The 25,453-nt window shown below is 59.9% G+C and overlaps 5 protein-coding genes across 5 annotated transcripts; all 5 read left to right on the forward strand.

Annotated features, from left to right (window-relative positions):
* Positions 1-6,742: 6,742 nt before the first annotated feature.
* Positions 6,743-7,666, forward strand: LOC147413312 (E3 ubiquitin-protein ligase Topors-like). The gene has a single exon (XM_086480125.1). It carries the CDS (start codon positions 6,743-6,745, stop codon positions 7,664-7,666), a length of 924 nt encoding a protein of 307 aa, XP_086336251.1.
* Positions 7,667-11,192: 3,526 nt separating this feature from the next.
* On the forward strand, positions 11,193-12,116 carry LOC147413313 (E3 ubiquitin-protein ligase Topors-like). The gene has a single exon (XM_086480126.1). The coding sequence runs from the start codon at positions 11,193-11,195 to the stop codon at positions 12,114-12,116; it is 924 nt and encodes a 307-aa protein (XP_086336252.1).
* A 3,526-nt stretch (positions 12,117-15,642) lies between these two features.
* LOC147413314 (E3 ubiquitin-protein ligase Topors-like) lies at positions 15,643-16,566 on the forward strand. The gene has a single exon (XM_086480127.1). The coding sequence runs from the start codon at positions 15,643-15,645 to the stop codon at positions 16,564-16,566; it is 924 nt and encodes a 307-aa protein (XP_086336253.1).
* Positions 16,567-20,080: 3,514 nt separating this feature from the next.
* Positions 20,081-21,004, forward strand: LOC147413315 (E3 ubiquitin-protein ligase Topors-like). The gene has a single exon (XM_086480128.1). It carries the CDS (start codon positions 20,081-20,083, stop codon positions 21,002-21,004), a length of 924 nt encoding a protein of 307 aa, XP_086336254.1.
* A 3,525-nt stretch (positions 21,005-24,529) lies between these two features.
* Positions 24,530-25,453, forward strand: LOC147413316 (E3 ubiquitin-protein ligase Topors-like). Its single transcript, XM_086480129.1, has one exon. It carries the CDS (start codon positions 24,530-24,532, stop codon positions 25,451-25,453), a length of 924 nt encoding a protein of 307 aa, XP_086336255.1.

Here is a 25,453-nt window from a genome sequence, read left to right on the forward strand (position 1 = left end):
GCTCACCAAGATACTTTCAGTAATTTATCACGACAGGTGGTTGAGGGAGGCCCTCCTGTTGAACTGGACAGTGGTGTTGCAGCAACGCCAGGTACGTGTGCGAGTGCTGCACGTGGGGACGGCCCATTTTCATGTTCCCAAGTGATGGACGGTGACGGCCCCAAGCGATGGGTTTTCATGTCACCCAGGGATGGACCGTGGCCCCATCTGCTTCAGAGATTGAGTGGGAGCCTTAGTACTTATCAGTGTAGCTGCAGGGCTGTGGGGAGTTGGAGTAATGCCAGTGCTCGCTGTCAGAGTTTGAGCAGCGGCAGCAGTTGCTGTGGGAGCAGCAGCAGTGCTTGTGGGAGCTGGAGCAGCACCAGTGTTTGCTGTGGGAGCTGAAGAAGCATCAGCAGCGCTGAGCGGGGGGGCCTGCTGGGTCTGAGTGGCTGTGGTGCACATTACCCTAACTCGCTGTTTCCTTTGTGGTGTCTGAGGAGCTGCAGTGACTGTAGCTGAACAAGACATATACCTACACTGAAATTTAACATAACACCACACTGCCTAAAGCACATTCAGGAGAATCGATAGTAAAAGGATGATGTATAAAATCATGATATTCTGATAGTGATAATCATATCCAGGACTCTGACAATATGATAGACTCCACTTGTTATAGAAGGCAGCAGTATAATTTCCCCAGGTGTGACTGAAAGTGTAACTAATAAGAGAATCCACTATGTAACGCAAGATGTACCCGGGTAAATTCACTAACTGATTTATCCCAGCATAGGCAAGAGATAAGCACCATAGCATAGTGGTAATTTTTGCCCAGTGCCCAGAAAGGATAATCCGAAAGATAAAGCTAACAACCAGTAAACAATAATTCAACGCGTACAGCAGATAAGGTGATATCATGACACTTAATTTTAAACAAAACTCTAGCACAGAACCCCATGGTATTAAACTTAAAAACCTCATCATCTTGTGAGCTGTGTGTTTTAATTTCCAACCATTTGAGAATCTCAAAAAAAAAAAAAAAATCTGCTCTTTTCAAAAGAAAGCAGGAATTTGTGCTATTCACGTAATTTATTTGAGCTCTGCTTGTTGCCCCATGTTCGGTGCTAATAAATCTGTCACAGGTTGAGACTGGGCAAGCCACTAATGAATGACAGACACTCTCTATTAACCCCTCTCCCCTCCAAAAAGGGAAAAGGTGAGAGAGAACAAGGGAGAGAGACATTGCGATTTGGAAAAGAAAACTTGGAAAAGAAAAGCTTTAATAAAACAGTAACAATAAAAGATAAGAATAAGTAAATAATGAAATATATGCAATATGTACATATATATACAAAACCAATACCAAACCCAACTCCCCCCACCCTGATGACAATAAGTCACCACCACACTGCAGGGCTGGCACTGGGGCAGTCCCATGCTGGAATCGGCAGCAGACAGGGATGGGATGCAGGAACTAAACTCAGGCACCGGATTTGGGGATGCACCAACTGGGATCAAAGACAGAACAACAGGGTACTCCTCAGATGTCGGCCATCGAAGGAGGGAGACTGACCCTCATGATCCCTCAGATTAGGTACTGAATATGACGTACATGGAACAGAATAATCTCTTGGTCAGGTTTGGGTCACCTGCCCGGTTTGCTCCTCCCTGCAGGTGCTAACTTTTATGTGCTTGTGACCCTTTTGAATTACAGCACCCAACACAGAGTACAAGATTTGGCAGCGACCTTGGTCGCTATAAGAACAAGTATAAGCAAGGGCCTCTCTGTACACCGTTCCTTGGTACAAACTGTAAACATCAGGACTTATCACTGCTGGGAGCAGTCACTGTCTGGAAATACGTGCTGCTGTTTAGGAAAGTGTAGATAGTTGGAACAGACATAACTGAAAAGTTAAAGCACTAAAATAGAATTAGTTTGGGTTTAGCCCAAACCAGGACACTGACGCTGGTACTGAGGTCGTGCTCGGGGAGTTCTTCACAGCAACTCTCAGTGCCCGACCCCAGAGCCATCGGAGGATTTTCCCCGGCCCCGTCTGCTTCCCACAGCCGGGGCACTCCGGAGGCGCGCTCGCAGCAGCAGAGGTGAGCTCCGTGCGGGGAAACCTAACCCTGGGGAGCCAAGAGGGCTGCTTTCTTGGGGGGCCTGGACATTTCTTCCACCCCTCCCTGGAGCAGCCAAAGACTGTGGCTGCCCTTCCCTTCTAGCGTGACCCCCGCTGCTGCAGCGCTGGTGAGAGGGAGCAGCTCGACATCCCCAGCTCCCCTCAGCCCACCGCAGCACGTGGAGAGCATGGCCGCGGAGCTGGAAAACCGCTGTCCAATATGCCTGGACAGCTGGGAGGAGGCCAGCTTCGTGATGCCCTGCCTCCACCCGTTCTGCTACCCGTGCATCGCGCGGTGGGTTGAGAGCAAGCCCGAGTGCCCCCTCTGCAAGAGGAGGGTGAGCTCCATTGTGCACTCGGTGCGGGCGGACGACGACTTTCAGGAGCGTGACATCCCACCGCCTGCAGCACCATCAGTCGTCGTCCAGCCGACAGGAGGAGCGCCGGGACAGCCAGCTGCAGCCCGGCCACCAGCTGCGGGGCCGCTGCCCATGGCTCCAGTGGGCGGCTTCTATGCGTGCGTCTGGGCGTCCATCTTCCGTACGTACCCCACTGTCCTCCACCCCCTGCTGCCCTGGCTGCATCAGGAGCTGGGGCAGCTCTTCGAGGATGCCCAGGAAGCAGCGGCAGCGCAGAGCCTCGTCCTATCCACGCTGCGCTACTTTGGCCTGGATGAGGAGGCTCTGATCCAGCTGCTGCGGGACACCCTGGGCAGGCGCACGAGGAGCTTTGTCCACCAGCTCGTCGCCACCGTCGTGCGCCGGTGCAGCAGGAAGGCCCGACGTCGGCTGGGCCTCCGGAACAACCGTGCTGCCAGGGGGCAGGACGGCAGCCCCCAGGATGCTGCCGGCCCCGCTGCCTCCCAAAGGGGGTCTCCTGCCCACAGCCCAGCCCTCCAGCGAGGTCGCAGGAGCCCCCCCAGCACCCCCATTCCCACCCGTGGGGAGGCAGAAGAGCCACAGCAGGACCCGGAGGAGGCTGTGCCCGGGCCTTCCACTGCCAGCTGCGGCAATCCACGGTCCCCTGGGGGGCCCTGGTGAGACCTGAAGAGGAGGGCCAGCAGCCCTGAGGACCCCTCCCAGCACCGCAAGAAGCCACCCCACCATCGGTGACGCTGCCAGGGTGCCTCAGGGGCTGGCCAAACCACAGCTGGGCCAGCAGCTGGGGCTCAGGCTGGTCCACAAGAGATCCCGGACGGCCCACTAAATCTAATTATTTTGCAATAAAAGAAAGGCATGAAAACTGCACAAAACGTCCTGGTGTTCCTAACGATACAGGTGGCATTGCTGTCCCCACCCGTGCTGCTTTCTCCCCCTTCTCCTGGTGCCACGCCCACCGTTACCTCACGGGTCCGCTGGGCCCTACTACCTCCTCCACCCAGAGGCCTTGCAAACTCCCTACAGGGCCTGCAGTCTGGTACTAGCAGTGGCAGTGCCACGGCCCTGGGCTGCGGGACTCAAGGGACGCGGTGCACCCACTGTGGGTCCTGTTAACACCGTGGGGCAGAGGAAGGGCGGTGGGAGACGGGACGAGGCTCCCTTCCCGCCCTGTCGCGTAAAAGGGCAACTCGCTTGGTAGGTGGTTGAGGGAGGCCCTCCCGTTGAACTGGTCAGCGGTTCATGTCTGGGAATACAAGGAGTAAGGAGACGCTCCCTTTGAGTCACGAGGCTCACAGTGGTCCCCCTTGCTCTCTAAACTCCTTCTCAGAGAGGTGCCTGGGTATGCCTAGATTCAGCCTTAGCCCCAGGCCTGGTCAACGGTTTATGGTTAAGGATACAGAGAAAGGAGAGGGGTAAGGGAAGCCCTCCTGTGGCGCCACGACCTTCAGAGAGGACCTCCTTACTGTCCAAATGCCTTCCGAGAGGAAGATCCAGTCCTAGTCTCAGACTTGCTCAATGGTTTATGAGTAAGGATTGTACGTGTGTAGCCACTCGTCAGAGTCAACGGTTGCCTGTTTCACAGTCCTGCCTAGGACTTTCAGTAAGGCAGATTCGCAAAGTTGCAAAGATAGGTAATTTATTAAGTCAACAGATAGAACAAGTTTGGAATTGCCCTTGATAAACACACTTACTGCAAAAATCGAGCTCGAGTTATTAATTCCTGGGTAGCATCCGACAGAGGCGGAGGCACAAGTCTTACCAAAGAGGCGTCCCTGCCTGGGGAGGAGAGAGGTCCAGGCCCGTTGAGCCACGCAGAGAGTTGAAATTCTCTTCCTCTAAACCAGAGGAATCTAAAGACTAATTTTACGCCTAACGACGAGGTGGGACCGAGTCATATCTCGTGTGCTGACTGTCTCCCAGCAGGCTAATGTTGGGGGTGGGGGGTGGGGGAACAAACGCTCGCTACAGATGTCCCAGGAGGTCCCAGTGGACTGGAAGTAGGCAAATGTGACGCCCATCCACAAGAAGGGCCGGAAGGAGGATCCAGGGAGTCCAGGGAGCCTGTCAGCCTGACCTCGGGGCCGGGGAAGGTTATGGAGCAGGTCATCTTGAGCGCCATCGCACGGCACGTACGGGACAAGCAGGTGATCGGGCCCAGTCAGCAGGGGTGTATGAAAGGCAGGTAGGTCCTGCTCGACTAACTTCGTCTCCTTCTGTGACAATCAACCCCAGCAGCTCTTAGCAACCTTTTACTGGTGTTCCTAGGTCAGAAACTTCATTTTAAACATTAAAAGCCTATTTTCTTTCCTCCACGGAAACGTGCCAAAGCACCAATTCCCTATATAATCTCAAAGCTTCTCACTTGCACGTGCTCATATTACCCACGAAATACTCTTCAGAGCACCAGATTGGTCCAGAGATTGCCCTGACTTCTCCTGATTGCAGCTGAACTAGTGACTTCTGCTACACACCAGCTCTGTGCCTGACTGCCTGGGTACTGCTCAAACAGGGGTGCTAACAGGATGCCTTCAGTTGTCCTCTCCCTGCAGAACACCTTGGCGGACGCTCCTCAGGGCTCGCAGCAAAGGGACACCCAGGGCTTGGGGCTGCAGGCAGCCATACGCTTTGATTCCCCTCTGGGTAGAACAAGATCCCCAAGAGCGAGCCACGTGCTGCCTGTGAGCCGCCGGGGGAGGAGGCAGCAGGGGAGCCCAGAGGGCTGGCCAGCAGTGCAGGGCTGTGGGGAGAGCCCGTGGGCCTTTGTCCTGCAGCCTCTAGGGAGGCACGAGGTGTCACTTCTCAAAGGAACCCTCCTGCCACTTAAGCCTGGAGCTGTCAGCCACCGCCAGAGCGACCTGACGGGGCTCCGGGAAGACGTGACCGAGGCCCCAGTGACCGGTGTGAAACACCGATGCCGAGCACAAGACGAGAGATGGGGGATGGAGTGGGCAGTGGTGTTGCAGCAACGCCAGGTACGTGTGCGAGTGCCGCACGTGGGGACGGCCCATTTTCATGTTCCCAAGCGATGGACGCTGACGTCCCCGAGCGATGGGTTTTCATGTCACCCAGGGATGGACCGTGACATGAACGTGAGCCAACAGCGTGCACTTGCAGCGCGGAAAGCCAACCGTATCCCGGGCTGCATCAAAAGATGTGTGGCCAGCAGGCCGAGGGAGGTGATTCTGCCCCTCTGCTCTGCCCTGCCCTGCCCTTCCCTCGTGAGACCCCACCTGGAATAGTGCGTCCAGCTCTGGAGCCCCCAGCACAAGAAAGACATGGAGCTGCTGGAGTGAGTGCAGAGGAGGGCTACCAAGGTGGTCAGAGAGTTGGAACACCTTTCCTACGAGGACAGGCTGAGAGAGTTGGGCTTGTTCAGCCTGGAAAAGAGAAGGCTCCGGGGAGACCTTCTAGCGGCCTTCCAGTACCTGAGGGGGGCCCACAAGAAGGCGGGGCAGGGACTTTTTACAAGGGCCTGCAGTGATCGGATGAGGGGTAATGGTTGGAAGCTGGGAGAGGGCAGGTTTACACTAGATATGAGGAAGAAGGTCTTCACCCTGAGGGTGGTGAGACGCTGGAACAGGTTCCCTAAGGACGCTGGGGATGCTCCATCCCTGGAAGTGCTCCAGGCCAGGTCGGATGGAGCAGTGAGCAACCTGCTCTCGTGGCAGGTGTCCCTGCCATGGCAGGGGGCTTGGAACTAGATCATCTTTGAGGTCCCTTCCAAGCCAAATCGTTCCACGATTCTATGATTCTACGGTCTCCATGCGCTGGACGACGACGTTGCCGGGTGACGCATTGTGACCACGCACCCCTCGCTGCTTATAGGTGGGTGCCGAGTCTCACCCAGCCGGCTCGTGCCTGCACTCCAGCTGAGCGAGTACGTGAGGTTGGAGTGTCGAGCGAGGCTGGTGCTGGTGCTGAGGTCGTGCTCGGGGAGTTCTTCACGGCAACTCTCAGTGCCCGACCCCAGAGCCATCGGAGGATTTTCCCCGGCCCCGTCTGCTTCCCGCAGCCGGGGCACTCCGTAGGCGCGCTCGCAGCAGCAGAGGTGAGCTCCGTGTGGGGAAACCGCACCCCGGGGAGCCGAGAGGGCTGCTTTCTTGAGGGGCCTGGACGTTTCTTCCACCCCTCCCTGGAGCAGCCAAAGACTGTGGCCGCCTTTCCTTTTCTAGCGTGACCCCCGCTGCTGCAGCGCCGGTGAGAGGGAGCAGCTCGACATCCCCAGCTCCCCTCAGCCCACCGCAGCACGTGGAGAGCATGGCCGTGGAGCTGGACAACCGCTGTCCAATATGCCTGGACAGCTGGGAGGAGGCCAGCTTCGTGATGCCCTGCCTCCACCCGTTCTGCTACCCGTGCATCGCGCGGTGGGTTGAGAGCAAGCCCGAGTGCCCCCTCTGCAAGAGGAGGGCGAGCTCCATCGTGCACTCGGTGCGGGCGGACGACGACTTTCAGGAGCGTGACATCCCACCGCCTGCAGCACCATCAGTCGTCGTCCAGCCGACAGGAGGAGCGCCGGGACAGCCAGCTGCAGCCCGGCCACCAGCTGCGGGGCCGCCGCCCATGGCTCCAGTGGGCGGCTTCTACGCGTGCGTCTGGGCGTCCATCTTCCGCACGTACCCCGCTGTCCTCCACCCCCTGCTGCCCTGGCTGCATCAGGAGCTGGGGCAGCTCTTCGAGGATGCCCAGGAAGCAGCGGCAGCGCAGAGCCTCGTCCTATCCACGCTGCGCTACTTTGGCCTGGATGAGGAGGCTCTGATCCAGCTGCTGCGGGACACCCTGGGCAGGCGCACGAGGAGCTTTGTCCACCAGCTCGTCGCCACCGTCGTGCGCCGGTGCAGCGGGAAGGCCCGACGTCGGCTGGGCCTCCAGGACGCCCGTGCGGCCGGGGGGCAGGACGGCAGCCCCCAGGATGCTGCCGGCCCCGCTGCCTCCCAAAGGGGGTCTCCTGCCCACAGCCCAGCCCTCCAGCGAGGTCGCAGGAGCCCCCCCAGCACCCCCATTCCCACCCGTGGGGAGGCAGAAGAGCCACAGCAGGACCCGGAGGAGGCTGTGCCCGGGCCTTCCACTGACAGCCGGGGCAGTCCACGGTCCCCTGGCGGGACCCGGCGAGCCCCGAAGAGGAGGGCCAGCAGCCCTGAGGACCCCTCCCAGCACCGCAAGAAGCCACCCCACCATCGGTGACGCTGCCAGGGTGCCTCAGGGGCTGGCCAAACCACAGCTGGGCCAGCAGCTGGGGCTCAGGCTGGTCCACAAGAGATCCCGGACGGCCCACTAAATCTAATTATTTTGCAATAAAAGAAAGGCATGAAAACTGCACAAAACGTCCTGGTGTTCCTAACGATACAGGTGGCATTGCTGTCCCCACCCGTGCTGCTTTCTCCCCCTTCTCCTGGTGCCACGCCCACCGTTACCTCACGGGTCCGCTGGGCCCTACTACCTCCTCCACCCAGAGGCCTTGCAAACTCCCTACAGGGCCTGCAGTCTGGTACTAGCAGTGGCAGTGCCACGGCCCTGGGCTGCGGGACTCAAGGGACACGGTGCACCCACTGTGGGTCCTGTTAACACCGTGGGGCAGAGGAAGGGCGGCGGGAGACGGGACGAGGCTCCCTTCCCGCCCTGTCGCGTAAAAGGGCAACTCGCTTGGACAGGTGGTTGAGGGAGGCCCTCCCGTTGAACTGGTCAGCGGTTCATGTCTGGGAATACAAGGAGTAAGGAGACGCTCCCTTTGAGTCACGAGGCTCACAGTGGTCCCCCTTGCTCTCTAAACTCCTTCTCAGAGAGGTGCCTGGGTATGCCTAGATTCAGCCTTAGCCCCAGGCCTGGTCAACGGTTTATGGTTAAGGATACAGAGAAAGGAGAGGGGTAAGGGAAGCCCTCCTGTGGCGCCACGACCTTCAGAGAGGACCTCCTTACTGTCCAAATGCCTTCCGAGAGGAAGATCCAGTCCTAGTCTCAGACTTGCTCAATGGTTTATGAGTAAGGATTGTACGTGTGTAGCCACTCGTCAGAGTCAACGGTTGCCTGTTTCACAGTCCTGCCTAGGACTTTCAGTAAGGCAGATTCGCAAAGTTGCAAAGATAGGTAATTTATTAAGTCAACAGATAGAACAAGTTTGGAATTGCCCTTGATAAACACACTTACTGCAAAAATCGAGCTCGAGTTATTAATTCCTGGGTAGCATCCGACAGAGGCGGAGGCACAAGTCTTACCAAAGAGGCGTCCCTGCCTGGGGAGGAGAGAGGTCCAGGCCCGTTGAGCCACGCAGAGAGTTGAAATTCTCTTCCTCTAAACCAGAGGAATCTAAAGACTAATTTTACGCCTAACGACGAGGTGGGACCGAGTCATATCTCGTGTGCTGACTGTCTCCCAGCAGGCTAATGTTGGGGGTGGGGGGTGGGGGAACGAACGCTCGCTACAGATGTCCCAGGAGGTCCCAGTGGACTGGAAGTAGGCAAATGTGACGCCCATCCACAAGAAGGGCCGGAAGGAGGATCCAGGGAGTCCAGGGAGCCTGTCAGCCTGACCTCGGGGCCGGGGAAGGTTATGGAGCAGGTCATCTTGAGCGCCATCGCACGGCACGTACGGGACAAGCAGGTGATCGGGCCCAGTCAGCAGGGGTGTATGAAAGGCAGGTAGGTCCTGCTCGACTAACTTCGTCTCCTTCTGTGACAATCAACCCCAGCAGCTCTTAGCAACCTTTTACTGGTGTTCCTAGGTCAGAAACTTCATTTTAAACATTAAAAGCCTATTTTCTTTCCTCCACGGAAACGTGCCAAAGCACCAATTCCCTATATAATCTCAAAGCTTCTCACTTGCACGTGCTCATATTACCCACGAAATACTCTTCAGAGCACCAGATTGGTCCAGAGATTGCCCTGACTTCTCCTGATTGCAGTTGAACTAGTGACTTCTGCTACACACCAGCTCTGTGCCTGACTGCCTGGGTACTGCTCAAACAGGGGTGCTAACAGGATGCCTTCAGTTGTCCTCTCCCTGCAGAACACCTTGGCGGACGCTCCTCAGGGCTCGCAGCAAAGGGACACCCAGGGCTTGGGGCTGCAGGCAGCCATACGCTTTGATTCCCCTCCGGGTAGAACAAGATCCCCAAGAGCGAGCCACGTGCTGCCTGTGAGCCGCCGGGGGAGGAGGCAGCAGGGGAGCCCAGAGGGCTGGCCAGCAGTGCAGGGCTGTGGGGAGAGCCCGTGGGCCTTTGTCCTGCAGCCTCTAGGGAGGCACGAGGTGTCACTTCTCAAAGGAACCCTCCTGCCACTTAAGCCTGGAGCTGTCAGCCACCGCCAGAGCGACCTGACGGGGCTCCGGGAAGACGTGACCGAGGCCCCAGTGACCGGTGTGAAACACCGATGCCGAGCACAAGACGAGAGATGGGGGATGGAGTGGGCAGTGGTGTTGCAGCAACGCCAGGTACGTGTGCGAGTGCCGCACGTGGGGACGGCCCATTTTCATGTTCCCAAGCGATGGACGCTGACGTCCCCGAGCGATGGGTTTTCATGTCACCCAGGGATGGACCGTGACATGAACGTGAGCCAACAGCGTGCACTTGCAGCGCGGAAAGCCAACCGTATCCCGGGCTGCATCAAAAGATGTGTGGCCAGCAGGCCGAGGGAGGTGATTCTGCCCCTCTGCTCTGCCCTGCCCTGCCCTTCCCTCGTGAGACCCCACCTGGAATAGTGCGTCCAGCTCTGGAGCCCCCAGCACAAGAAAGACATGGAGCTGCTGGAGTGAGTGCAGAGGAGGGCTACCAAGGTGGTCAGAGAGTTGGAACACCTTTCCTACGAGGACAGGCTGAGAGAGTTGGGCTTGTTCAGCCTGGAAAAGAGAAGGCTCCGGGGAGACCTTCTAGCGGCCTTCCAGTACCTGAGGGGGGCCCACAAGAAGGCGGGGCAGGGACTTTTTACAAGGGCCTGCAGTGATCGGATGAGGGGTAATGGTTGGAAGCTGGGAGAGGGCAGGTTTACACTAGATATGAGGAAGAAGGTCTTCACCCTGAGGGTGGTGAGACGCTGGAACAGGTTCCCTAAGGACGCTGGGGATGCTCCATCCCTGGAAGTGCTCCAGGCCAGGTCGGATGGAGCAGTGAGCAACCTGCTCTCGTGGCAGGTGTCCCTGCCATGGCAGGGGGCTTGGAACTAGATCATCTTTGAGGTCCCTTCCAAGCCAAATCGTTCCACGATTCTATGATTCTACGGTCTCCATGCGCTGGACGACGACGTTGCCGGGTGACGCATTGTGACCACGCACCCCTCGCTGCTTATAGGTGGGTGCCGAGTCTCACCCAGCCGGCTCGTGCCTGCACTCCAGCTGAGCGAGTACGTGAGGTTGGAGTGTCGAGCGAGGCTGGTGCTGGTGCTGAGGTCGTGCTCGGGGAGCTCTTCACGGCAACTCTCAGTGCCCGACCCCAGAGCCATCGGAGGATTTTCCCCGGCCCCGTCTGCTTCCCGCAGCCGGGGCACTCCGGAGGCGCGCTCGCAGCAGCAGAGGTGAGCTCCGTGTGGGGAAACCGCACCCCGGGGAGCCGAGAGGGCTGCTTTCTTGAGGGGCCTGGACGTTTCTTCCACCCCTCCCTGGAGCAGCCAAAGACTGTGGCCGCCTTTCCTTTTCTAGCGTGACCCCCGCTGCTGCAGCGCCGGTGAGAGGGAGCAGCTCGACATCCCCAGCTCCCCTCAGCCCACCGCAGCACGTGGAGAGCATGGCCGTGGAGCTGGACAACCGCTGTCCAATATGCCTGGACAGCTGGGAGGAGGCCAGCTTCGTGATGCCCTGCCTCCACCCGTTCTGCTACCCGTGCATCGCGCGGTGGGTTGAGAGCAAGCCCGAGTGCCCCCTCTGCAAGAGGAGGGCGAGCTCCATCGTGCACTCGGTGCGGGCGGACGACGACTTTCAGGAGCGTGACATCCCACCGCCTGCAGCACCATCAGTCGTCGTCCAGCCGACAGGAGGAGCGCCGGGACAGCCAGCTGCAGCCCGGCCACCAGCTGCGGGGCCGCCGCCCATGGCTCCAGTGGGCGGCTTCTACGCGTGCGTCTGGGCGTCCATCTTCCGCACGTACCCCGCTGTCCTCCACCCCCTGCTGCCCTGGCTGCATCAGGAGCTGGGGCAGCTCTTCGAGGATGCCCAGGAAGCAGCGGCAGCGCAGAGCCTCGTCCTATCCACGCTGCGCTACTTTGGCCTGGATGAGGAGGCTCTGATCCAGCTGCTGCGGGACACCCTGGGCAGGCGCACGAGGAGCTTTGTCCACCAGCTCGTCGCCACCGTCGTGCGCCGGTGCAGCGGGAAGGCCCGACGTCGGCTGGGCCTCCAGGACGCCCGTGCGGCCGGGGGGCAGGACGGCAGCCCCCAGGATGCTGCCGGCCCCGCTGCCTCCCAAAGGGGGTCTCCTGCCCACAGCCCAGCCCTCCAGCGAGGTCGCAGGAGCCCCCCCAGCACCCCCATTCCCACCCGTGGGGAGGCAGAAGAGCCACAGCAGGACCCGGAGGAGGCTGTGCCCGGGCCTTCCACTGACAGCCGGGGCAGTCCACGGTCCCCTGGCGGGACCCGGCGAGCCCCGAAGAGGAGGGCCAGCAGCCCTGAGGACCCCTCCCAGCACCGCAAGAAGCCACCCCACCATCGGTGACGCTGCCAGGGTGCCTCAGGGGCTGGCCAAACCACAGCTGGGCCAGCAGCTGGGGCTCAGGCTGGTCCACAAGAGATCCCGGACGGCCCACTAAATCTAATTATTTTGCAATAAAAGAAAGGCATGAAAACTGCACAAAACGTCCTGGTGTTCCTAACGATACAGGTGGCATCGCTGTCCCCACCCGTGCTGCTTTCTCCCCCTTCTCCTGGTGCCACGCCCACCGTTACCTCACGGGTCCGCTGGGCCCTACTACCTCCTCCACCCAGAGGCCTTGCAAACTCCCTACAGGGCCTGCAGTCTGGTACTAGCAGTGGCAGTGCCACGGCCCTGGGCTGCGGGACTCAAGGGACGCGGTGCACCCACTGTGGGTCCTGTTAACACCGTGGGGCAGAGGAAGGACGGCGGGAGACGGGACGAGGCTCCCTTCCCGCCCTGTCGCGTAAAAGGGCAACTCGCTTGGACAGGTGGTTGAGGGAGGCCCTCCCGTTGAACTGGTCAGCGGTTCATGTCTGGGAATACAAGGAGTAAGGAGACGCTCCCTTTGAGTCACGAGGCTCACAGTGGTCCCCCTTGCTCTCTAAACTCCTTCTCAGAGAGGTGCCTGGGTATGCCTAGATTCAGCCTTAGCCCCAGGCCTGGTCAACGGTTTATGATTAAGGATACAGAGAAAGGAGAGGGGTAAGGGAAGCCCTCCTGTGGCGCCACGACCTTCAGAGAGGACCTCCTTACTGTCCAAATGCCTTCCGAGAGGAAGATCCAGTCCTAGTCTCAGACTTGCTCAATGGTTTATGAGTAAGGATTGTACGTGTGTAGCCACTCGTCAGAGTCAACGGTTGCCTGTTTCACAGTCCTGCCTAGGACTTTCAGTAAGGCAGATTCGCAAAGTTGCAAAGATAGGTAATTTATTAAGTCAACAGATAGAACAAGTTTGGAATTGCCCTTGATAAACACACTTACTGCAAAAATCGAGCTCGAGTTATTAATTCCTGGGTAGCATCCGACAGAGGCGGAGGCACAAGTCTTACCAAAGAGGCGTCCCTGCCTGGGGAGGAGAGAGGTCCAGGCCCGTTGAGCCACGCAGAGAGTTGAAATTCTCTTCCTCTAAACCAGAGGAATCTAAAGACTAATTTTACGCCTAACGACGAGGTGGGACCGAGTCATATCTCGTGTGCTGACTGTCTCCCAGCAGGCTAATGTTGGGGGTGGGGGGTGGGGGAACGAACGCTCGCTACAGATGTCCCAGGAGGTCCCAGTGGACTGGAAGTAGGCAAATGTGACGCCCATCCACAAGAAGGGCCGGAAGGAGGATCCAGGGAGTCCAGGGAGCCTGTCAGCCTGACCTCGGGGCCGGGGAAGGTTATGGAGCAGGTCATCTTGAGCGCCATCGCACGGCACGTACGGGACAAGCAGGTGATCGGGCCCAGTCAGCAGGGGTGTATGAAAGGCAGGTAGGTCCTGCTCGACTAACTTCGTCTCCTTCTGTGACAATCAACCCCAGCAGCTCTTAGCAACCTTTTACTGGTGTTCCTAGGTCAGAAACTTCATTTTAAACATTAAAAGCCTATTTTCTTTCCTCCACGGAAACGTGCCAAAGCACCAATTCCCTATATAATCTCAAAGCTTCTCACTTGCACGTGCTCATATTACCCACGAAATACTCTTCAGAGCACCAGATTGGTCCAGAGATTGCCCTGACTTCTCCTGATTGCAGTTGAACTAGTGACTTCTGCTACACACCAGCTCTGTGCCTGACTGCCTGGGTACTGCTCAAACAGGGGTGCTAACAGGATGCCTTCAGTTGTCCTCTCCCTGCAGAACACCTTGGCGGACGCTCCTCAGGGCTCGCAGCAAAGGGACACCCAGGGCTTGGGGCTGCAGGCAGCCATACGCTTTGATTCCCCTCCGGGTAGAACAAGATCCCCAAGAGCGAGCCACGTGCTGCCTGTGAGCCGCCGGGGGAGGAGGCAGCAGGGGAGCCCAGAGGGCTGGCCAGCAGTGCAGGGCTGTGGGGAGAGCCCGTGGGCCTTTGTCCTGCAGCCTCTAGGGAGGCACGAGGTGTCACTTCTCAAAGGAACCCTCCTGCCACTTAAGCCTGGAGCTGTCAGCCACCGCCAGAGCGACCTGACGGGGCTCCGGGAAGACGTGACCGAGGCCCCAGTGACCGGTGTGAAACACCGATGCCGAGCACAAGACGAGAGATGGGGGATGGAGTGGGCAGTGGTGTTGCAGCAACGCCAGGTACGTGTGCGAGTGCCGCACGTGGGGACGGCCCATTTTCATGTTCCCAAGCGATGGACGCTGACGTCCCCGAGCGATGGGTTTTCATGTCACCCAGGGATGGACCGTGACATGAACGTGAGCCAACAGCGTGCACTTGCAGCGCGGAAAGCCAACCGTATCCCGGGCTGCATCAAAAGATGTGTGGCCAGCAGGCCGAGGGAGGTGATTCTGCCCCTCTGCTCTGCCCTGCCCTGCCCTTCCCTCGTGAGACCCCACCTGGAATAGTGCGTCCAGCTCTGGAGCCCCCAGCACAAGAAAGACATGGAGCTGCTGGAGTGAGTGCAGAGGAGGGCTACCAAGGTGGTCAGAGAGTTGGAACACCTTTCCTACGAGGACAGGCTGAGAGAGTTGGGCTTGTTCAGCCTGGAAAAGAGAAGGCTCCGGGGAGACCTTCTAGCGGCCTTCCAGTACCTGAGGGGGGCCCACAAGAAGGCGGGGCAGGGACTTTTTACAAGGGCCTGCAGTGATCGGATGAGGGGTAATGGTTGGAAGCTGGGAGAGGGCAGGTTTACACTAGATATGAGGAAGAAGGTCTTCACCCTGAGGGTGGTGAGACGCTGGAACAGGTTCCCTAAGGACGCTGGGGATGCTCCATCCCTGGAAGTGCTCCAGGCCAGGTCGGATGGAGCAGTGAGCAACCTGCTCTCGTGGCAGGTGTCCCTGCCATGGCAGGGGGCTTGGAACTAGATCATCTTTGAGGTCCCTTCCAAGCCAAATCGTTCCACGATTCTATGATTCTACGGTCTCCATGCGCTGGACGACGACGTTGCCGGGTGACGCATTGTGACCACGCACCCCTCGCTGCTTATAGGTGGGTGCCGAGTCTCACCCAGCCGGCTCGTGCCTGCACTCCAGCTGAGCGAGTACGTGAGGTTGGAGTGTCGAGCGAGGCTGGTGCTGGTGCTGAGGTCGTGCTCGGGGAGTTCTTCACGGCAACTCTCAGTGCCCGACCCCAGAGCCATCGGAGGATTTTCCCCGGCCCCGTCTGCTTCCCGCAGCCGGGGCACTCCGGAGGCGCGCTCGCAGCAGCAGAGGTGAGCTCCGTGTGGGGAAACCGCACCCCGGGGAGCCGAGAGGGCTGCTTTCTTGAGGGGCCTGGACGTTTCTTCCACCCCTCCCTGGAGCAGCCAAAGACTGTGGCCGCCTTTCCTTTTCTAGCGTGACCCCCGCTGCTGCAGCGCCGGTGAGAGGGAGCAGCTCGACATCCCCAGCTCCCCTCAGCCCACCCCAGCACGTGGAGAGCATGGCCGTGGAGCTGGACAACCGCTGTCCAATATGCCTGGACAGCTGGGAGGAGGCCAGCTTCGTGATGCCCTGCCTCCACCCGTTCTGCTACCCGTGCATCGCGCGGTGGGTTGAGAGCAAGCCCGAGTGCCCCCTCTGCAAGAGGAGGGCGAGCTCCATCGTGCACTCGGTGCGGGCGGACGACGACTTTCAGGAGCGTGACATCCCACCGCCTGCAGCACCATCAGTCGTCGTCCAGCCGACAGGAGGAGCGCCGGGACAGCCAGCTGCAGCCCGGCCACCAGCTGCGGGGCCGCCGCCCATGGCTCCAGTGGGCGGCTTCTACGCGTGCGTCTGGGCGTCCATCTTCCGCACGTACCCCGCTGTCCTCCACCCCCTGCTGCCCTGGCTGCATCAGGAGCTGGGGCAGCTCTTCGAGGATGCCCAGGAAGCAGCGGCAGCGCAGAGCCTCGTCCTATCCACGCTGCGCTACTTTGGCCTGGATGAGGAGGCTCTGATCCAGCTGCTGCGGGACACCCTGGGCAGGCGCACGAGGAGCTTTGTCCACCAGCTCGTCGCCACCGTCGTGCGCCGGTGCAGCGGGAAGGCCCGACGTCGGCTGGGCCTCCAGGACGCCCGTGCGGCCGGGGGGCAGGACGGCAGCCCCCAGGATGCTGCCGGCCCCGCTGCCTCCCAAAGGGGGTCTCCTGCCCACAGCCCAGCCCTCCAGCGAGGTCGCAGGAGCCCCCCCAGCACCCCCATTCCCACCCGTGGGGAGGCAGAAGAGCCACAGCAGGACCCGGAGGAGGCTGTGCCCGGGCCTTCCACTGACAGCCGGGGCAGTCCACGGTCCCCTGGCGGGACCCGGCGAGCCCCGAAGAGGAGGGCCAGCAGCCCTGAGGACCCCTCCCAGCACCGCAAGAAGCCACCCCACCATCGGTGACGCTGCCAGGGTGCCTCAGGGGCTGGCCAAACCACAGCTGGGCCAGCAGCTGGGGCTCAGGCTGGTCCACAAGAGATCCCGGACGGCCCACTAAATCTAATTATTTTGCAATAAAAGAAAGGCATGAAAACTGCACAAAACGTCCTGGTGTTCCTAACGATACAGGTGGCATCGCTGTCCCCACCCGTGCTGCTTTCTCCCCCTTCTCCTGGTGCTACGCCCACCGTTACCTCACGGGTCCGCTGGGCCCTACTACCTCCTCCACCCAGAGGCCTTGCAAACTCCCTACAGGGCCTGCAGTCTGGTACTAGCAGTGGCAGTGCCACGGCCCTGGGCTGCGGGACTCAAGGGACACGGTGCACCCACTGTGGGTCCTGTTAACACCGTGGGGCAGAGGAAGGGCGGCGGGAGACGGGACGAGGCTCCCTTCCCGCCCTGTCGCGTAAAAGGGCAACTCGCTTGGACAGGTGGTTGAGGGAGGCCCTCCCGTTGAACTGGTCAGCGGTTCATGTCTGGGAATACAAGGAGTAAGGAGACGCTCCCTTTGAGTCACGAGGCTCACAGTGGGCCCCCTTGCTCTCTAAACTCCTTCTCAGAGAGGTGCCTGGGTATGCCTAGATTCAGCCTTAGCCCCAGGCCTGGTCAACGGTTTATGGTTAAGGATACAGAGAAAGGAGAGGGGTAAGGGAAGCCCTCCTGTGGCGCCACGACCTTCAGAGAGGACCTCCTTACTGTCCAAATGCCTTCCGAGAGGAAGATCCAGTCCTAGTCTCAGACTTGCTCAATGGTTTATGAGTAAGGATTGTACGTGTGTAGCCACTCGTCAGAGTCAACGGTTGCCTGTTTCACAGTCCTGCCTAGGACTTTCAGTAAGGCAGATTCGCAAAGTTGCAAAGATAGGTAATTTATTAAGTCAACAGATAGAACAAGTTTGGAATTGCCCTTGATAAACACACTTACTGCAAAAATCGAGCTCGAGTTATTAATTCCTGGGTAGCATCCGACAGAGGCGGAGGCACAAGTCTTACCAAAGAGGCGTCCCTGCCTGGGGAGGAGAGAGGTCCAGGCCCGTTGAGCCACGCAGAGAGTTGAAATTCTCTTCCTCTAAACCAGAGGAATCTAAAGACTAATTTTACGCCTAACGACGAGGTGGGACCGAGTCATATCTCGTGTGCTGACTGTCTCCCAGCAGGCTAATGTTGGGGGTGGGGGGTGGGGGAACGAACGCTCGCTACAGATGTCCCAGGAGGTCCCAGTGGACTGGAAGTAGGCAAATGTGACGCCCATCCACAAGAAGGGCCGGAAGGAGGATCCAGGGAGTCCAGGGAGCCTGTCAGCCTGACCTCGGGGCCGGGGAAGGTCATCTTGAGTGCCATCGCACGGCACGTACGGGACAAGCAGGTGATCGGGCCCAGTCAGCAGGGGTGTATGAAAGGCAGGTAGGTCCTGCTCGACTAACTTCGTCTCCTTCTGTGACAATCAACCCCAGCAGCTCTTAGCAACCTTTTACTGGTGTTCCTAGGTCAGAAACTTCATTTTAAACATTAAAAGCCTATTTTCTTTCCTCCACGGAAACGTGCCAAAGCACCAATTCCCTATATAATCTCAAAGCTTCTCACTTGCACGTGCTCATATTACCCACGAAATACTCTTCAGAGCACCAGATTGGTCCAGAGATTGCCCTGACTTCTCCTGATTGCAGTTGAACTAGTGACTTCTGCTACACACCAGCTCTGTGCCTGACTGCCTGGGTACTGCTCAAACAGGGGTGCTAACAGGATGCCTTCAGTTGTCCTCTCCCTGCAGAACACCTTGGCGGACGCTCCTCAGGGCTCGCAGCAAAGGGACACCCAGGGCTTGGGGCTGCAGGCAGCCATACGCTTTGATTCCCCTCCGGGTAGAACAAGATCCCCAAGAGCGAGCCACGTGCTGCCTGTGAGCCGCCGGGGGAGGAGGCAGCAGGGGAGCCCAGAGGGCTGGCCAGCAGTGCAGGGCTGTGGGGAGAGCCCGTGGGCCTTTGTCCTGCAGCCTCTAGGGAGGCACGAGGTGTCACTTCTCAAAGGAACCCTCCTGCCACTTAAGCCTGGAGCTGTCAGCCACCGCCAGAGCGACCTGACGGGGCTCCGGGAAGACGTGACCGAGGCCCCAGTGACCGGTGTGAAACACCGATGCCGAGCACAAGACGAGAGATGGGGGATGGAGTGGGCAGTGGTGTTGCAGCAACGCCAGGTACGTGTGCGAGTGCCGCACGTGGGGACGGCCCATTTTCATGTTCCCAAGCGATGGACGCTGACGTCCCCGAGCGATGGGTTTTCATGTCACCCAGGGATGGACCGTGACATGAACGTGAGCCAACAGCGTGCACTTGCAGCGCGGAAAGCCAACCGTATCCCGGGCTGCATCAAAAGATGTGTGGCCAGCAGGCCGAGGGAGGTGATTCTGCCCCTCTGCTCTGCCCTGCCCTGCCCTTCCCTCGTGAGACCCCACCTGGAATAGTGCGTCCAGCTCTGGAGCCCCCAGCACAAGAAAGACATGGAGCTGCTGGAGTGAGTGCAGAGGAGGGCTACCAAGGTGGTCAGAGAGTTGGAACACCTTTCCTACGAGGACAGGCTGAGAGAGTTGGGCTTGTTCAGCCTGGAAAAGAGAAGGCTCCGGGGAGACCTTCTAGCGGCCTTCCAGTACCTGAGGGGGGCCCACAAGAAGGCGGGGCAGGGACTTTTTACAAGGGCCTGCAGTGATCGGATGAGGGGTAATGGTTGGAAGCTGGGAGAGGGCAGGTTTACACTAGATATGAGGAAGAAGGTCTTCACCCTGAGGGTGGTGAGACGCTGGAACAGGTTCCCTAAGGACGCTGGGGATGCTCCATCCCTGGAAGTGCTCCAGGCCAGGTCGGATGGAGCAGTGAGCAACCTGCTCTCGTGGCAGGTGTCCCTGCCATGGCAGGGGGCTTGGAACTAGATCATCTTTGAGGTCCCTTCCAAGCCAAATCGTTCCACGATTCTATGATTCTACGGTCTCCATGCGCTGGACGACGACGTTGCCGGGTGACGCATTGTGACCACGCACCCCTCGCTGCTTATAGGTGGGTGCCGAGTCTCACCCAGCCGGCTCGTGCCTGCACTCCAGCTGAGCGAGTACGTGAGGTTGGAGTGTCGAGCGAGGCTGGTGCTGGTGCTGAGGTCGTGCTCGGGGAGTTCTTCACGGCAACTCTCAGTGCCCGACCCCAGAGCCATCGGAGGATTTTCCCCGGCCCCGTCTGCTTCCCGCAGCCGGGGCACTCCGGAGGCGCGCTCGCAGCAGCAGAGGTGAGCTCCGTGTGGGGAAACCGCACCCCGGGGAGCCGAGAGGGCTGCTTTCTTGAGGGGCCTGGACGTTTCTTCCACCCCTCCCTGGAGCAGCCAAAGACTGTGGCCGCCTTTCCTTTTCTAGCGTGACCCCCGCTGCTGCAGCGCCGGTGAGAGGGAGCAGCTCGACATCCCCAGCTCCCCTCAGCCCACCGCAGCACGTGGAGAGCATGGCCGTGGAGCTGGACAACCGCTGTCCAATATGCCTGGACAGCTGGGAGGAGGCCAGCTTCGTGATGCCCTGCCTCCACCCGTTCTGCTACCCGTGCATCGCGCGGTGGGTTGAGAGCAAGCCCGAGTGCCCCCTCTGCAAGAGGAGGGCGAGCTCCATCGTGCACTCGGTGCGGGCGGACGACGACTTTCAGGAGCGTGACATCCCACCGCCTGCAGCACCATCAGTCGTCGTCCAGCCGACAGGAGGAGCGCCGGGACAGCCAGCTGCAGCCCGGCCACCAGCTGCGGGGCCGCCGCCCATGGCTCCAGTGGGCGGCTTCTACGCGTGCGTCTGGGCGTCCATCTTCCGCACGTACCCCGCTGTCCTCCACCCCCTGCTGCCCTGGCTGCATCAGGAGCTGGGGCAGCTCTTCGAGGATGCCCAGGAAGCAGCGGCAGCGCAGAGCCTCGTCCTATCCACGCTGCGCTACTTTGGCCTGGATGAGGAGGCTCTGATCCAGCTGCTGCGGGACACCCTGGGCAGGCGCACGAGGAGATTTGTCCACCAGCTCGTCGCCACCGTCGTGCGCCGGTGCAGCGGGAAGGCCCGACGTCGGCTGGGCCTCCAGGACGCCCGTGCGGCCGGGGGGCAGGACGGCAGCCCCCAGGATGCTGCCGGCCCCGCTGCCTCCCAAAGGGGGTCTCCTGCCCACAGCCCAGCCCTCCAGCGAGGTCGCAGGAGCCCCCCCAGCACCCCCATTCCCACCCGTGGGGAGGCAGAAGAGCCACAGCAGGACCCGGAGGAGGCTGTGCCCGGGCCTTCCACTGACAGCCGGGGCAGTCCACGGTCCCCTGGCGGGACCCGGCGAGCCCCGAAGAGGAGGGCCAGCAGCCCTGAGGACCCCTCCCAGCACCGCAAGAAGCCACCCCACCATCGGTGACGCTGCCAGGGTGCCTCAGGGGCTGGCCAAACCACAGCTGGGCCAGCAGCTGGGGCTCAGGCTGGTCCACAAGAGATCCCGGACGGCCCACTAAATCTAATTATTTTGCAATAAAAGAAAGGCATGAAAACTGCACAAAACGTCCTGGTGTTCCTAACGATACAGGTGGCATCGCTGTCCCCACCCGTGCTGCTTTCTCCCCCTTCTCCTGGTGCTACGCCCACCGTTACCTCACGGGTCCGCTGGGCCCTACTACCTCCTCCACCCAGAGGCCTTGCAAACTCCCTACAGGGCCTGCAGTCTGGTACTAGCAGTGGCAGTGCCACGGCCCTGGGCTGCGGGACTCAAGGGACACGGTGCACCCACTGTGGGTCCTGTTAACACCGTGGGGCAGAGGAAGGGCGGCGGGAGACGGGACGAGGCTCCCTTCCCGCCCTGTCGCGTAAAAGGGCAACTCGCTTGGTAGGTGGTTGAGGGAGGCCCTCCCGTTGAACTGGTCAGCGGTTCATGTCTGGGAATACAAGGAGTAAGGAGACGCTCCCTTTGAGTCACGAGGCTCACAGTGGTCCCCCTTGCTCTCTAAACTCCTTCTCAGAGAGGTGCCTGGGTATGCCTAGATTCAGCCTTAGCCCCAGGCCTGGTCAACGGTTTATGGTTAAGGATACAGAGAAAGGAGAGGGGTAAGGGAAGCCCTCCTGTGGCGCCACGACCTTCAGAGAGGACCTCCTTACTGTCCAAATGCCTTCCGAGAGGAAGATCCAGTCCTAGTCTCAGACTTGCTCAATGGTTTATGAGTAAGGATTGTACGTGTGTAGCCACTCGTCAGAGTCAACGGTTGCCTGTTTCACAGTCCTGCCTAGGACTTTCAGTAAGGCAGATTCGCAAAGTTGCAAAGATAGGTAATTTATTAAGTCAACAGATAGAACAAGTTTGGAATTGCCCTTGATAAACACACTTACTGCAAAAATCGAGCTCGAGTTATTAATTCCTGGGTAGCATCCGACAGAGGCGGAGGCACAAGTCTTACCAAAGAGGCGTCCCTGCCTGGGGAGGAGAGAGGTCCAGGCCCGTTGAGCCACGCAGAGAGTTGAAATTCTCTTCCTCTAAACCAGAGGAATCTAAAGACTAATTTTACGCCTAACGACGAGGTGGGACCGAGTCATATCTCGTGTGCTGACTGTCTCCCAGCAGGCTAATGTTGGGGGTGGGGGGTGGGGGAACGAACGCTCGCTACAGATGTCCCAGGAGGTCCCAGTGGACTGGAAGTAGGCAAATGTGACGCCCATCCACAAGAAGGGCCGGAAGGAGGATCCAGGGAGTCCAGGGAGCCTGTCAGCCTGACCTCGGGGCCGGGGAAGGTTATGGAGCAGGTCATCTTGAGCGCCATCGCACGGCACGTACGGGACAAGCAGGTGATCGGGCCCAGTCAGCAGGGGTGTATGAAAGGCAGGTAGGTCCTGCTCGACTAACTTCGTCTCCTTCTGTGACAATCAACCCCAGCAGCTCTTAGCAACCTTTTACTGGTGTTCCTAGGTCAGAAACTTCATTTTAAACATTAAAAGCCTATTTTCTTTCCTCCACGGAAACGTGCCAAAGCACCAATTCCCTATATAATCTCAAAGCTTCTCACTTGCACGTGCTCATATTACCCACGAAATACTCTTCAGAGCACCAGATTGGTCCAGAGATTGCCCTGACTTCTCCTGATTGCAGTTGAACTAGTGACTTCTGCTACACACCAGCTCTGTGCCTGACTGCCTGGGTACTGCTCAAACAGGGGTGCTAACAGGATGCCTTCAGTTGTCCTCTCCCTGCAGAACACCTTGGCGGACGCTCCTCAGGGCTCGCAGCAAAGGGACACCCAGGGCTTGGGGCTGCAGGCAGCCATACGCTTTGATTCCCCTCCGGGTAGAACAAGATCCCCAAGAGCGAGCCACGTGCTGCCTGTGAGCCGCCGGGGGAGGAGGCAGCAGGGGAGCCCAGAGGGCTGGCCAGCAGTGCAGGGCTGTGGGGAGAGCCCGTGGGCCTTTGTCCTGCAGCCTCTAGGGAGGCACGAGGTGTCACTTCTCAAAGGAACCCTCCTGCCACTTAAGCCTGGAGCTGTCAGCCACCGCCAGAGCGACCTGACGGGGCTCCGGGAAGACGTGACCGAGGCCCCAGTGACCGGTGTGAAACACCGATGCCGAGCACAAGACGAGAGATGGGGGATGGAGTGGGCAGTGGTGTTGCAGCAACGCCAGGTACGTGTGCGAGTGCCGCACGTGGGGACGGCCCATTTTCATGTTCCCAAGCGATGGACGCTGACGTCCCCGAGCGATGGGTTTTCATGTCACCCAGGGATGGACCGTGACATGAACGTGAGCCAACAGCGTGCACTTGCAGCGCGGAAAGCCAACCGTATCCCGGGCTGCATCAAAAGATGTGTGGCCAGCAGGCCGAGGGAGGTGATTCTGCCCCTCTGCTCTGCCCTGCCCTGCCCTTCCCTCGTGAGACCCCACCTGGAATAGTGCGTCCAGCTCTGGAGCCCCCAGCACAAGAAAGACATGGAGCTGCTGGAGTGAGTGCAGAGGAGGGCTACCAAGGTGGTCAGAGAGTTGGAACACCTTTCCTACGAGGACAGGCTGAGAGAGTTGGGCTTGTTCAGCCTGGAAAAGAGAAGGCTCCGGGGAGACCTTCTAGCGGCCTTCCAGTACCTGAGGGGGGCCCACAAGAAGGCGGGGCAGGGACTTTTTACAAGGGCCTGCAGTGATCGGATGAGGGGTAATGGTTGGAAGCTGGGAGAGGGCAGGTTTACACTAGATATGAGGAAGAAGGTCTTCACCCTGAGGGTGGTGAGACGCTGGAACAGGTTCCCTAAGGACGCTGGGGATGCTCCATCCCTGGAAGTGCTCCAGGCCAGGTCGGATGGAGCAGTGAGCAACCTGCTCTCGTGGCAGGTGTCCCTGCCATGGCAGGGGGCTTGGAACTAGATCATCTTTGAGGTCCCTTCCAAGCCAAATCGTTCCACGATTCTATGATTCTACGGTCTCCATGCGCTGGACGACGACGTTGCCGGGTGACGCATTGTGACCACGCACCCCTCGCTGCTTATAGGTGGGTGCCGAGTCTCACCCAGCCGGCTCGTGCCTGCACTCCAGCTGAGCGAGTACGTGAGGTTGGAGTGTCGAGCGAGGCTGGTGCTGGTGCTGAGGTCGTGCTCGGGGAGTTCTTCACGGCAACTCTCAGTGCCCGACCCCAGAGCCATCGGAGGATTTTCCCCGGCCCCGTCTGCTTCCCGCAGCCGGGGCACTCCGGAGGCGCGCTCGCAGCAGCAGAGGTGAGCTCCGTGTGGGGAAACCGCACCCCGGGGAGCCGAGAGGGCTGCTTTCTTGAGGGGCCTGGACGTTTCTTCCACCCCTCCCTGGAGCAGCCAAAGACTGTGGCCGCCTTTCCTTTTCTAGCGTGACCCCCGCTGCTGCAGCGCCGGTGAGAGGGAGCAGCTCGACATCCCCAGCTCCCCTCAGCCCACCGCAGCACGTGGAGAGCATGGCCGTGGAGCTGGACAACCGCTGTCCAATATGCCTGGACAGCTGGGAGGAGGCCAGCTTCGTGATGCCCTGCCTCCACCCGTTCTGCTACCCGTGCATCGCGCGGTGGGTTGAGAGCAAGCCCGAGTGCCCCCTCTGCAAGAGGAGGGCGAGCTCCATCGTGCACTCGGTGCGGGCGGACGACGACTTTCAGGAGCGTGACATCCCACCGCCTGCAGCACCATCAGTCGTCGTCCAGCCGACAGGAGGAGCGCCGGGACAGCCAGCTGCAGCCCGGCCACCAGCTGCGGGGCCGCCGCCCATGGCTCCAGTGGGCGGCTTCTACGCGTGCGTCTGGGCGTCCATCTTCCGCACGTACCCCGCTGTCCTCCACCCCCTGCTGCCCTGGCTGCATCAGGAGCTGGGGCAGCTCTTCGAGGATGCCCAGGAAGCAGCGGCAGCGCAGAGCCTCGTCCTATCCACGCTGCGCTACTTTGGCCTGGATGAGGAGGCTCTGATCCAGCTGCTGCGGGACACCCTGGGCAGGCGCACGAGGAGCTTTGTCCACCAGCTCGTCGCCACCGTCGTGCGCCGGTGCAGCGGGAAGGCCCGACGTCGGCTGGGCCTCCAGGACGCCCGTGCGGCCGGGGGGCAGGACGGCAGCCCCCAGGATGCTGCCGGCCCCGCTGCCTCCCAAAGGGGGTCTCCTGCCCACAGCCCAGCCCTCCAGCGAGGTCGCAGGAGCCCCCCCAGCACCCCCATTCCCACCCGTGGGGAGGCAGAAGAGCCACAGCAGGACCCGGAGGAGGCTGTGCCCGGGCCTTCCACTGCCAGCCGGGGCAGTCCACGGTCCCCTGGCGGGACCCGGCGAGCCCCGAAGAGGAGGGCCAGCAGCCCTGAGGACCCCTCCCAGCACCGCAAGAAGCCACCCCACCATCGGTGA

This window comes from Leptosomus discolor, chromosome Z (genome assembly GCF_034619465.1).
Source record: "Leptosomus discolor isolate bLepDis1 chromosome Z, bLepDis1.hap2, whole genome shotgun sequence".
Taxonomy (NCBI): Eukaryota; Metazoa; Chordata; class Aves; order Leptosomiformes; family Leptosomidae; genus Leptosomus; species Leptosomus discolor.

Coding starts and splice junctions, on each gene's coding strand:
- LOC147413312 (XM_086480125.1), top strand. CDS start 6,743: ATGGCCGTGGAGCTGGACAACCGCTGTCCAATATGCCTGGACAGCTGG.
- LOC147413313 (XM_086480126.1), top strand. CDS start 11,193: ATGGCCGTGGAGCTGGACAACCGCTGTCCAATATGCCTGGACAGCTGG.
- LOC147413314 (XM_086480127.1), top strand. CDS start 15,643: ATGGCCGTGGAGCTGGACAACCGCTGTCCAATATGCCTGGACAGCTGG.
- LOC147413315 (XM_086480128.1), top strand. CDS start 20,081: ATGGCCGTGGAGCTGGACAACCGCTGTCCAATATGCCTGGACAGCTGG.
- LOC147413316 (XM_086480129.1), top strand. CDS start 24,530: ATGGCCGTGGAGCTGGACAACCGCTGTCCAATATGCCTGGACAGCTGG.